We start from the raw sequence: 12,284 nt of genomic DNA, 5'->3' as shown, positions 1-12,284 counted from the left end.
CCCCAACTTACCTATAGGTGCATGTGACAGGGTTTCTAGCATGTTGGTAGTCAAGGCAACCCCTTTGAACCTCTTCCTCCCCGTCTTGGCAGGTAGTTGAGGTTTCAGTTTGGACTTCTTCTGTTTCTGCTTGTGAGGTTCAAGTAGTTCAGTCTCTGAGCTAGGGGAGACAAGATCCTACAAACAACAACTTCCTCAAAATAAGGACAACACAAGAGTGAAAACAGTCTCTTCTAAACACAATACTATCTTATTTACAGGCCAAATGTATGTTATTTACAGGAAGGGACTGATATACTATGTTATTTACAGTAAGGGACTGATATACTATGTTAGTATGTCAGCCCCTTCCTGTAAATAACATAGTATATCAGCCCCTTCCTGTAAATAACATAGTATATCAGCCCCTTCCTGTAAATAATATAGTATATCAGCCCCTTCCTGTAAATAATATAGTATATCAGCCCCTTCCTGTAAATAATATAGTATATCAGCCCCTTCCTGTAAATAATATAGTATATCAGCCCCTTCCTGTAAATAATATAGTATATCAGCCCCTTCCTGTAAATAATATAGTATATCAGCCCCTTCCTGTAAATCATAGTATATCAGCCCCTTCCTGTAAATAATATAGTATATCAGCCCCTTCCTGTAAATAATATAGTATATCAGCCCCTTCCTGTAAATAATATAGTATATCAGCCCCTTCCTGTAAATAACATAGTATATCAGCCCCTTCCTGTAAATAATATAGTATATCAGCCCCTTCCTGTAAATAATATAGTATATCAGCCCCTTCCAGGATTCTGCGATCGCATAATTCACAGCAAAAATCAACCAATCAGCACATAGTGCGAGAGCTCGCAATTTTGACCAATCCCCGCTGAAAGAATCAAGGGTAATGCCGCTTTAGTAGGGCGGTCGGCACTCTGCTAACCTTGGCTTTAGTAGGGCGGTCGGCACTCTGCTAACCTTGGCTTTAGTAGGGCGGTCGGCACTCTGCTAACCTTGGCTTTAGTAGGGCGGTCGGCACTCTGCTAACCTTGGCTTTAGTAGGGCGGTCGGCACTCTGCTAACCTTGGCTTTAGTAGGGCGGTCGGCACTCTGCTAACCTTGGCTTTAGTAGGGCGGTCGGCACTCTGCTAACCTTGGCTTTAGTAGGGCGGTCGGCACTCTGCTAACCTTGGCTTTAGTAGGGCGGTCGGCACTCTGCTAACCTTGGCTTTAGTAGGGCGGTCGGCACTCTGCTCTCCCCAGTCTGTCTATGGCGAGCACTGCTCAAAGCACTGAGTGCAATTTGCCAGCATTGCCTTTTTAAACTCTAAAACTTAACACGGATCACGAATTAACAATCTTTCTGGATAAAAATAAATAAATTGTAATACTGTATTAAAAGTACATCTCCCTTATGACCCTTTCAGGAATACATTTTTAAAAAAAATCACAATCTCTTATCAAAAAATTATTAGAAAGAAATATCGATCTTCAAATTGAAAGTGATTGATCACCTTTGAATCTATTTGGGTTTTTTTGAGAGAGAGAAGGAATGGGAGGTGCATCTGTGCTGATGGCAAGTCCCAAGCATGATGGAGAGGTGTGTGTGGATTTGTTCAGGAAAATAAACACAAATGAGCACTTTAGATGTTTCTAATTGTTTTTGTTATCTGCTGGAAACCATCCTAAAACTGAGCACATATGACTTTTTATTAATTCATAAGAAATTAACGTGGAAAAAACATAGCAAAATGTAAGGCAGGATTTCAGAAAATCTGCCACAAAAATCAAGCATTTTTTGCCACAGAAATCACAAAAAACTGTTGCGAAATCCTGGAGGGACAGGTATATAGACCATGAAAATGATTCTAGTTTATCCAGACCTGAGAGGGCATCCCTGTTTGTCCTTTATGGGAGACCAGGACTTTAGTCTTCTTAGTTGTTTCCTTTTTCAGTGTTGAAGTGGTCTGTTTCCGTTTCCCTTGTTTCTCAGTTCCATCTGTTGTTCTGGGGCCGTCGCTCTTCTTTTTCTCCAGTGAAGTGCTGCAGTCTGTGGGGGTGGGCTGGACCTGGGGACTGGTTGAGCTGGGAGACAGGAGGGTCAGCCTGGATGGCTCCTGGTCCGGGGTTTGGGCCTTTGTCTGCTCTGGTCCAAGGTCGAGACCATGTTCAGCGGGGCCGAGCTCAGCGGGGACATGCTCAGCGCAGCCGGGCTCAGCGGGGCCGCGCTCAGCCAGCAGGCAGGGGTTGAGGTGTGGCCCGTTAGTATCGTAGGTAAAGGTGTACTTGGCCAGGCGTTCCTCCAGGGCCAGGCTGACAGCTTCCTTGGCCTGAGTGATGCCCACCACCCACTGGGCATGGAGCTTCCTGGGTACGGAAGAAGTGGTACTCTGGGGACAGAGGACAGTAAAACTCAGAACTACTAGTAAAGGACAGTAGAGCTCAGGCTGACAGTAAAGCTCAGGCTGACAATAGAGCTCAGGCTGACAATAGAGCTCAGGCTGACAATAGAGCTCAGGCTGACAATAGAGCTCAGGCTGACAATAGAGCTCAGGCTGACAATAGAGCTCAGGCTGACAATAGAGCTCAGGCTGACAATAGAGCTCAGGCTGACAGGCTGTAGAGAGGCTGACAGAGCTCACTGAATAGAGCTCAGGCTGACAATAGAGCTCAGGCTGACAATAGAGCTCAGGCTGAGCTCAGGCTGACAGTACAGCTCAGGCTGACAATAGAGCTCAGGCTGACAATAGAGCTCAGGCTGACAGTAGAGCTCAGGCTGACAGTAGAGCTCAGGCTGACAGTACAGCTCAGAGGACAGTGATGACATTGCTAGAAAAGGTACATTTCCTGAAGAAAACTTGAGTAATTGAGTAAGGGTTTAAGGTTACTGTACCTTTCTGTGGTAGACCCAGGAACATGGTTGTTTGTTGCCATGGCAGAGCTCAACATATTGTTCCTCCCTACTGAAGGAGGCCATGTTCTTCTGAAAGATGTAGCCCCTCTCCGGGGTGTTCCCAAAATACTGGACGTGATATAGGATGCCAGACGTATGGCTGTTAATTGCTAAAAAAAAAAGTGAAATTAAAAACATTAGTTAGAACTTCTGTGCAAAAATATTCCACTGGTTACTATTGCCATCTAAGACATGCTTTCTAATGTCTCTTTTCAATCTAACCAAACTGTGTGTATAAGGACTTGGCAGGTAGTCTGTTCTGTTACGTGTTTTTACCTTTGTGTTTGAGGTGTGTGTTCAGTTCTGGGTCGGTAGAGACCATGCAGGGCCACCATGGGTATCCTGACACCTTGGTCCACACGACATCACCCACAGAAAACACTGTATTGACAGGGAGCTCCTCTTCCTGTCTCTGTTCCACCAGAGGACTGGCCTGCTGGATCTGAGAGGAACAGCATGCTGTCAGAAACCTCAATATTAACACTGAGGATCAGGAGGACTCTCACAAACAAGGACTCACAATGAGTGTATGATAAGGTTCTATTGAATCACAAAGACTGACAGGCACAAGTGACACTATGATCAACCTTTCATTTGGTCAGGGTCCAGCCCATAGAGACACAACAGTTGTTTTATCTCAATGATTTGGCCTTCTGTGTATTGAACTATAGAACCCACCTGTTGTGGTGCAGCAGTGCCCTCCTCTGGCTGACTGGCAGCTGACACCTCCACAGGAACTGGGTCATGGTTAGAGGCAAGTTTGTGCAGAGGTTTGGGTTTGATGAGTCTCCTCTTCCTCCCCGCCCTACTGGCTGGAACCAGGAGGTCCTCAGTAGGCAGGTTGAGCCCCTCTCCACAGAACGTCCGGAAGCGCGCCGGCTTCCCCTTGGACACCATCTTGGTGATCTTCAGTTTAATCTCGGGGGAGGTGGCCTTCCTCTGGGGGCTGGGGTGGGAGGAGGGGGCCTCAGTACCCTTCAGGATAGGGGGCTCGGGGGGGCACAGCTTGGGCAGCTTGTCCTGGTCTCCGTTCAGCATGCGGGACGTCAGGTCCTTCAGCCTCTCATGACTATGACCATGGGAGGCCATCTGGTTTAGAACACTGTCCTGGAGCGTCACGGCCAACTGGGCAGCTGCCTTGTCCATCAGCAGGGCAGGGTCCACCCCCAGGTCACCCCCACCCCGACCCATCCTCCCCCCCAGGAGCTCAGATGGCTGCTTCATGCTGACTGGGTTGAGGGCCTCTGGCACAGAGGGCAGAGACCGCCCCTTACTGGTACTGTCCATCCCAGACCATCCCTTACTGTCCATCCAATCCAACTCCAGCCTCACTCAGCTACTGCACAGAGGGGGAAGGAGAGAAATAATGAGTGGTTTAGCAATGCATGTTGGATCTAGGGTGATGCAGAAAGTCTAACTCAACACTCCAATATAACAAAACAATAATGCAAACGAATAGTCAGTGAAAATGCACAGGCGGATACATCAAAAACTAAAATGGCTCCACATTCAAATCTGAACAGTGCAAATTAGCTAGTAGTACAGTTAGCTACTTTATAACATGCCAACCAACTACAGCTAGTAATTTAGTCATCTGATGCGCACCGAGTGGACACTTTTGTTACAGTATATGATGTGAAATGTAGCAATCAGAAAACTTACCAGGTCGCTAAGCACTCTATAGTAGTTGGCTTGCTTACTACTGCAATGTCCCAACATTGAATGAATGGCTAGTACATGCAAGGAACCGCTCGCTCGCTAACCACATGCAATGTGGCCCAAGCCAACAGTAACGCAGCCAGCATCGCCGACCATGAAAAGACAGACTAACTAGTCATTATATTTCAAAAGAAAATTTTAGACATTGCCAATCACATATAACGATTAAATAAAAGTCAATACACTTTTTTTTTAAGTCACTGAATATGGTAACATATTTCCCATTTTGAGATACTGACTTTGCTAGTATCTTTCGTTAATGGCCTAGGTCAGTTGCAGATAGATAAAGTAGCGTCAACTAAACCATGGCATGAATGTTCTGGTAGCTACTAAACATAATGAAATGCATCCGAAACGTATTTCAACTAACCGACGCTCAATGACACAGCTAGAGTAGCTAACAGGAGTAGCTGGCTGGAGTAGCTAACTGGAGTAGCTGGCTAGAGTAGCTAACTGGAGTAGCTAACTGGAGTAGCTGGCTAGAGTAGATAGCTAATTGGAGTAGCTGGCTAGAGTGGCTAACTGGAGTAGCTAACGAGAGTAGATGGCTAGAGTGGCTAACTGGAGTAGCTGGCTAGAGTAGCTAACTGGAGTAGCTGGCTAGAGTAGCTGGCTAAACTAGCTGGTTAAAGTAGCTGGCTAAAGTAGCTGGCTAACAGGAGAAGCTGGCTAAAGTAGCTTACTGGAGAAGCTGGCTAAAGTGGCTAGCTGGAGTAGGTAACTAGAGTAGGTAACTAGAGTAGCTGGCTGGAGTAGCTGGCTGGAGTAGCTAACTGGAGTAGCTAACTGGAGTAGCTGGCCAGAGTGGCAAACTGGAGTATCTGTCTGGAGTAGCTGGCTAGAATGGCTAACTTGAGTAGCTAACAAGAGTAGTTAGCTAGAGTAGCTGGATAGAGCAACTAACTAGAGTAGCTAGCTGAAGTAGCTAACTGGAGTAGCTGGCTAGGGTGGCTAACTGGAGTAGCTGGCTAGAGTAGCGAACTGGAGTAGCTAGCAGGCCATCTAGCCACCATTCAGAGTAGCTAGCTGACTATCTAGCCACCATTCAAAGTAGCTAGCTAGAGTAGCTAGCTGGGGTAGGTAACTAGAGTAGCCAGCTGGCCATCTAGCCACCATTCAAAGTTAGCTAACTGGAGTAGCGAACTAGAGTAGCTAGCTGGCCATCTTGCCACCATTCAACGTTAGCTAGCGACCTGCCAACTTGACTGACATGCGCAGCTACAGCTAGCTAACGTTACATTGCTAGCTAACTCGCTATGTTAGAAGAGACAAGTTTATTGTAGTAATGTGTTAAATTACCTGTTGAATTTCTCGAATAGTTATCAAATTTGAAAATAGTCTGTTTGAATCATCTTGAAAACCCCGATTTCATTCAACTTGAATCAAAGCTTGCGGGAAACTCTACTCCCAATCAGCGCGAAAAATACTCACTTCCGATTGGTTGGGAGGAGCGACGCGTTTCACCGGCCCTTTCAAAAATGTTTGTGCTATCTGAGATCCTTGGGACGTCCCTACCCCATTGAAGTTTACATTTTAAATGGGTAACGTCAGGTAAAGGTTATAGTAAGGGTAGGGGTCGGAGTTAAAGGGGGAAAAATCATCATCATCTCCAGTACCACCCCAACATCGACATATGTGCTTTTCTGAGTTTTGTCGTAGAAAGATAGGAGATACAACTTTTATGCAGTACCTGCCCAGTACCCAACTTTATTCACTGTCACCCTGCTACCACCCAGGTACTTTACCATGCACCTTAGAGACCACTGCCCAATGTACATAGTCAGGGATTTTTTGTTGTTGTTGAAATTTAACTAGGCAAGTCAGTTAAGAACAAATTCTTATTTACAATTACAGCCTACCAGGGAACAGTGCCTTGCTCAGGGGCAAAAGACAGATTTTTAGCTTAGCTCAGGGATTCGATCCAGCAACTTTTCGGTTACTGGCCCAACGCTCTAACCACTAGGCTACCTGCCGCCCCTCACTGGTTGCTTTAATAATGTTTACATACTGTTTATACCCACTTCATATTGCTGTAATATACTATTCTTCAGATATACTACATACTCTATACATATACTGTCCATATTGTCAATACATCCCATCATATATGTATGACTCCTTGAGAAATAAAGGTTAGATAAATACAACATTTAAATATATTTATAATCTGGACTCCGACATTGCTCGCCCTAATATTTATATATTTCTTAACTCCACTATTTTACTTAGATTTGTGTGTATTGTTGTGAATTGTTAGATATTACTGCACTATTGGAGCTAGAAGCAAAAGCATTTCACTACACCCGCAATAATCTAGAGGTGAAAGAAACATAAACCGATTTAGTCGAGAATAAAGGAGAGCTGCACACTCTAAGAGGTCAGATGCAAAAATATTTGTGTCCAACGTTTCGACAGACAAGCTGTCTTCATCAGGGTATAATGACAAACACTGCGAGATGACTCATTTATATAGTGTCAAAAGACACACACGGGTGTCTGTAATTAAAATAGCATACAAAAAACATAAATGGATAGTGTACGATCATAGATACAATTTGGCTACATAAGCCTACAAACATTTACAATAGCAAAATCATAATAATCACAAGAATAGTTTCAGATCAAAGTTTATGTTGAGACCGAAGTGAGCAAGGGTCTTTAAATTAAAGATCCAGGCAGCCTCTCGTTTTAACAATAAATTGTCGAGGTCACCCCGTCTCCTAGGGAGGGTGACATGTTCAATGCCAATCTAACATAGAGACGAAATCGAGTGGTTTTCTTCCAAAAGGTGGGCCGCGACCGGGTAAATCGAGTTTCTGCATCTAATGGTTCTACGATGCTCCGAGATATGTACTTTTAATTCACGCTTTGTTTTACCCACATTAATTTTACCACAAGGACAAGTTATAAGATAAATAACTGTCTTGGTGGAGCACGTGATAACACCTTTGATCGAGATCTGTTTTCCTGTTTGGGGGTGTTTGAAGGATCTACATGTATAAGTGCCATTGCATTGAGCACAGCCGTTACATTTGTAGTTTCCATCCAGTAGGAGAGCAAATAGACGTTGTGCAGGGATATATTGGGGTGGTAAATCAGAGTTTACCAGTTGATCTCTGAGATTTCTGCCCCGAGAGAATACGACCAAGGGAAGGTCCGAAAACACATTACAAATACTATCATCGGATCTTACAATGTGCCAATGTTTGTGAACGATTCCCTTAATTTATTCAGAGCACTTTGAATAGCGAGCAGTTAGAATGCAAGAATGCTTCTTTTTGCGAGACTGACCTTGAAAAAAGGTCATGTTTCGTTTAGAATTTTCTCAATGGCAGTATTAATCTTACTGTTACGAATACAGTTATCCTGTGTGTGTGTGTGTATCCTGTGTGTGTGTTTCTTTTCTCTCCTTCTCCCCTCTCAGGTGAAAATCATCACTCCCCAATCAGTCAACAATCAATCATCAATCAGAAGACACACCTCCTCCTATTTCCTAACCTATCACAGTTCCTTCCCCATGGTTTAAAAACCCCATCATTTGTTTGTTCTGGAGCTCAATCTCTCTGTAAATGCCATGTCTGTAGGCCTCTGTGTTTCACTCTCGCGTTGTGTCTTAACCTCTCTTTTGTTTAAGCACCTCATAGCACTTTGTCATCACCTGTGAGTATTGTTTTTGGTTATGGTGTTTGTGTTTGATTGCTGGTGGGAAAAGGGGGAAACCAAGACAAGTCATCCATGGGCATACACTACCCGTAGGTGAACTTTGTTAAATACACTAGTTAGAACTGGGCGGACCACCCACTGTATTTTTGGTTAGTTAGTTAGCTGTTGTTAAAGTAGGCTAGTCTAGCTTAAGGGTGTTTTTGAATACTTATTGTTTCTTTCCTTGGGTCCAGCTCAGCCCCTTTTCCTGCTCCCCCCATTACCGTGTGTTTATAAATAAACCTAGAGTTTGACGGTAGATTTCTGTTGTCGTGGTTATTTCGTTCACACTTTTACTTTGTCATAATAATTTGCATGAGTTATGTTACGGGTCTCATTACCATCCCCCCTAGACTGTTGGGCCAAAAGGGATTTGTAACACTGACCCTTTTTTTACCCGCTCTCCTTGAATTTTCTTTGAGTCTCAGCCATATTTCTGTCGACGTCGGATTGTTTTTTACAAATTCTTTTGATTCGACAGAATTGGCTGTAGGGCAAACTGTTTTTCAAGGGAAGTGAGTGACAACTATCAGCCCTCAACAAACTGTTACGATCAGTAGGGTTCCTGTAAAGATCAGTGTATAGAACATTATCTTCACAGAAGATCAAGGAAACTGATTTGATGTGTATCAGAATGCATAGTAAATCTCAGATGCTCAAAACAGGAGTTAAGAAAAGCATGGAATGCCTGGAGCTGTTTTGCATCACCCCTCAATAGAACAAAAATATCATCAATATAGTGTTTCCAAATAATGATGTTAGTCAAGAGAACATTTTTGAGAGGATTGAAAATAGACTGTTTCTCCATGTAACCCACATACAAATGAGCATAGTGAGGAGCTATGGGGGATCCCATAGCAGTACCCTTCATCTGAATAAAGAAAACATTTAGAAACATGAAGTAGTTGTGAGTACTATTTCAGCCAATGTTATAATGCAGGGACTGGAAGGTAGTTCATTAGGGTCATGTTGAAGAAGAACATGTTCAATAGCTTCAATTATCGCCCTCGTGTGGAATATTTGTGTATAACGACTCAACGTCAAACGTCACTAACAAAGTATTCTCAGGGAGAGGATCAAGATATTCAATAATAGAGATCATGCTAGTGGTGTCCTTTACAATGTTTATAAAAAACAAAAATGTCCACCTTAACTTCCAAATCGTTGCACTGAGTAGTAGGCACAAAATATAACCCTTTATTAAACAAGGAGATATGGGCAGGGCTCAATATCTTTGTAGCTAACTGGAGATGGCATATCTTTGTCCTCTGCCTTGTCTTTTTGTCTTGGTTGAATTTCTTGATTTTAAGTTCCTTTATTTCTGTAGACACCTTGTCCTGGAGCGCTAGGTTAGTTTTCATCAGTTCATTGAATATGCATCATCATTAACAGCTCCTTGCAGTTAGTGTTAGGTTTTGAATATAATTGTGTTTCGTTTCAACTAGTTAGTTTTACGGTGCACAGGCCTATCTCCCGTTTATCCCTCCCATTTCTGATGATCTGATATATTAGGTGTAGTACTTAAAAATGCCCGTAGATGTCCTCCTAGGATCATAAATTAAACTGAAGTAAATTCCAAATTGCCTCTTTTTCTGGGTGGCAGTGCAGAAGTCGAGGTGGTGAGAGATTAATTCAACCATAGTGTTAAATATGAACATAAACACCATATTGTGCATTTAATTGGTTTTATTGTTTTGTTAAAGGAAAGGAAAACCCTAAAAAAGGAAGTGCCAAACTAAAACCAAACAAAACATAAATATATAGAGTATAAATAAAATATGAATAAAACCATGTTCTTCTCCATTTTCCTGTCTGTTAAAACCCATTTTCTAAAACCTCTCGTTCAGGCCATTTGGCGTTATTGTCTGTAGGTGCTGGATCCACTCCCGTTCTGCCCTCTTTTGCTGCCCACAGGTCTAGCCTATATTATTATTACTTTTTTTTAACCTTTATTTTACTAGGCAAGTCAGTTAAGAACAAATTCTTATTTTCAATGACGGCCTAGGAACAGTGGGTTAACTGCCTGTTCAGGGGCAGAACGACATATTTGTACCTTGTCAGCTCGGGGATTCGAACTTGCAACCTTTCAGTTACTAGTCCAACGCTCTAACCACTGTGACTGTAACCCTGATATGTTAAGGTGAGTGATGGGGTGCTCCTGGAAGTGGGTTATGAGTTCCGTTTGTAGGTGTGCCCTTTTAATGTTATACAGGTGTTGTTTGAGTCTGGTTTCTATGGGGTGTTTGGTTTCTCCAATGTATTGTTTATTGCAAAGTGTACATGTAATGATATAAATGGTGTTGTGTGTTCAATGAATAGCATTCTTGTACTGGTGCTGATGTGTGGCTGTGTATATTTGTAATGAACTTTATCTGTTGAAAATGGAAATTGTGAGGTTTGAGGTCTTGTAGTGGCTTACTACTGAATCTTGCTTTGGTGAGGAGGTCCTTTAAATTTTTGTTCTTTCTAAATGCTGAAATTATTCTGTATGGTTTGAGTAGTATGTCAGTGTGCTGAACTGTAGAGAAGTTGTGATTGATGTAATTCTATGTGAAAATGTGGTTACTAGGGGGATGATAATTGTCTGTTTGAGTATTGATGACAAGGGAGAAGAGACAGGAAGTGTTTCGATTTAGTGATTGGTGCAGATCACTTTCCATAGGGGAGTCAGGATTAGGGTGAGGGAGGGAGATAGGGATTAATTTAGGATGAGAACCCTGGTTAGGGTTAGGGTTGGGGGGGGTTGGGGATTAGGGTTAGGGGGTTAGGGTTGGGGCTAGGGTTAGGTTTCTAGTTTTGAGTCGGTTGATCCACTTCCATCTCTGACACGTGGAAACCGGAGGGGGAAGGAGGGGTTGCACTCCATATCATATACGCGCGGGTCGGAGGGTACGGGCGCGGCCGGCCAAAGTTGTAGGCCCCATGTTAGCCCACGGTAGGTTAACCGTTGGTTGGGTTAAAGGACTCTGTCTGTAGGGTTAGGGTTAGGTATGTTTTTAGAATGGTTAGGGTAAGATATGTTTTTTTTAAGAAGGGTTAAGGTTAGGGTTAAGTTTAGGTATGGGTTTTGGGATGGTTAAGGTTAGGGTTAGGGTAAGGTATAGAAAGGGTTAAGTTTAGGTAGGTCTGTCAACTCAACTTAGGATCAGGCAAAGCCCTTGAGTTGCGTCCCTTATGCAGGTCCGGTCCTCGGTTGGTTGCCATGTGTCCATGTTGAGTGGTATGGTCATGATGTCCAGGTCTGCTGTGTCAACAGAGGTGGAAAGCATAGTGCAACCCAGGAGCTTTACTCTCTTTTGGATCCTTCTTCTTTAGCTCCATGTTGTCTATGTATCCACCTCAGTGTTCGTCAGTCTTTGGTCCTGGATGTTTTCAATCATGTGTATAATTGGGAGTTATTCCCTTCCAGGATCCTAATTCCAAATCAACCCATGTCTAGTCGAATCCAGCTCGTCTGTATGGGTATACTCGGCGTAGGATAGGCAAAACCATCGAGTTGCGTACCTTGTGCAGGTCCGGACCTCAGTCGGTTGCCATGTGTCCCTGTCAAGTGGTCGGTCTATAACAGCCAGTGGTTTGAGCAGACAAAAACCCAGAAGGCGAGCCCTCTATACGGTTGTCATGCATCCACCCCTGGAGTCACGTCCTGTGTTTAGGTCGGTGTATGGAGGGTTTAGAAACCGGCAAACCTTCTCTGGCTTACGTATGAAACGTCCGGCAGTAGTAGAAGTTAATTGGGTGTTTCCATCCCCACCATCTCAGTTGTAGGTAATTCAGTGGTTTTGGGCGATGGTGACCAATGGAATTACTCCCTTCCAGGATCGTAACGTTTCCAGAGGTATATCATCCCTAGACAGTGAATTGGTTCGTAGTCCAGGTAAAAAAAATGGTTCGGTTGTCCAGGCTAAGTGCGGCG

The 12,284-nt window shown here is 43.6% G+C and overlaps 1 protein-coding gene across 5 annotated transcripts in view; it reads right to left on the bottom strand.

Annotated features, from left to right (window-relative positions):
- LOC135508550 (histone-lysine N-methyltransferase NSD2-like) overlaps nucleotides 1–6,087 on the bottom strand; it is a 48,151-nt gene extending 42,064 nt beyond the window's left edge. For 4 of the 5 annotated variants that reach the window (XM_064928809.1, XM_064928813.1, XM_064928811.1 and 1 more), the window contains exons 1-6: nucleotides 5,966–6,087; nucleotides 3,626–4,286; nucleotides 3,224–3,389; nucleotides 2,888–3,057; nucleotides 1,878–2,384; nucleotides 12–177 (exon numbers count right to left, since the gene is read on the bottom strand). In XM_064928809.1, the coding sequence (XP_064784881.1) occupies nucleotides 12–177; nucleotides 1,878–2,384; nucleotides 2,888–3,057; nucleotides 3,224–3,389; nucleotides 3,626–4,258 (1,642 nt within the window). In that variant the 5' untranslated portion in view covers nucleotides 4,259–4,286; nucleotides 5,966–6,087. The remainder of the gene's footprint in view (nucleotides 1–11; nucleotides 178–1,877; nucleotides 2,385–2,887; nucleotides 3,058–3,223; nucleotides 3,390–3,625; nucleotides 4,287–5,965) is intronic. The other variant, XM_064928810.1, reaches the window with a different exon arrangement.
- Nucleotides 6,088–12,284: the final 6,197 nt, after the last annotated feature.

This window comes from Oncorhynchus masou, chromosome 21 (genome assembly GCF_036934945.1).
Source record: "Oncorhynchus masou masou isolate Uvic2021 chromosome 21, UVic_Omas_1.1, whole genome shotgun sequence".
NCBI lineage: Eukaryota > Metazoa > Chordata > Actinopteri > Salmoniformes > Salmonidae > Oncorhynchus > Oncorhynchus masou.
Note: the sequence above shows the minus strand (reverse complement) of the source record. Positions and strands in the feature narration are given on the sequence as shown.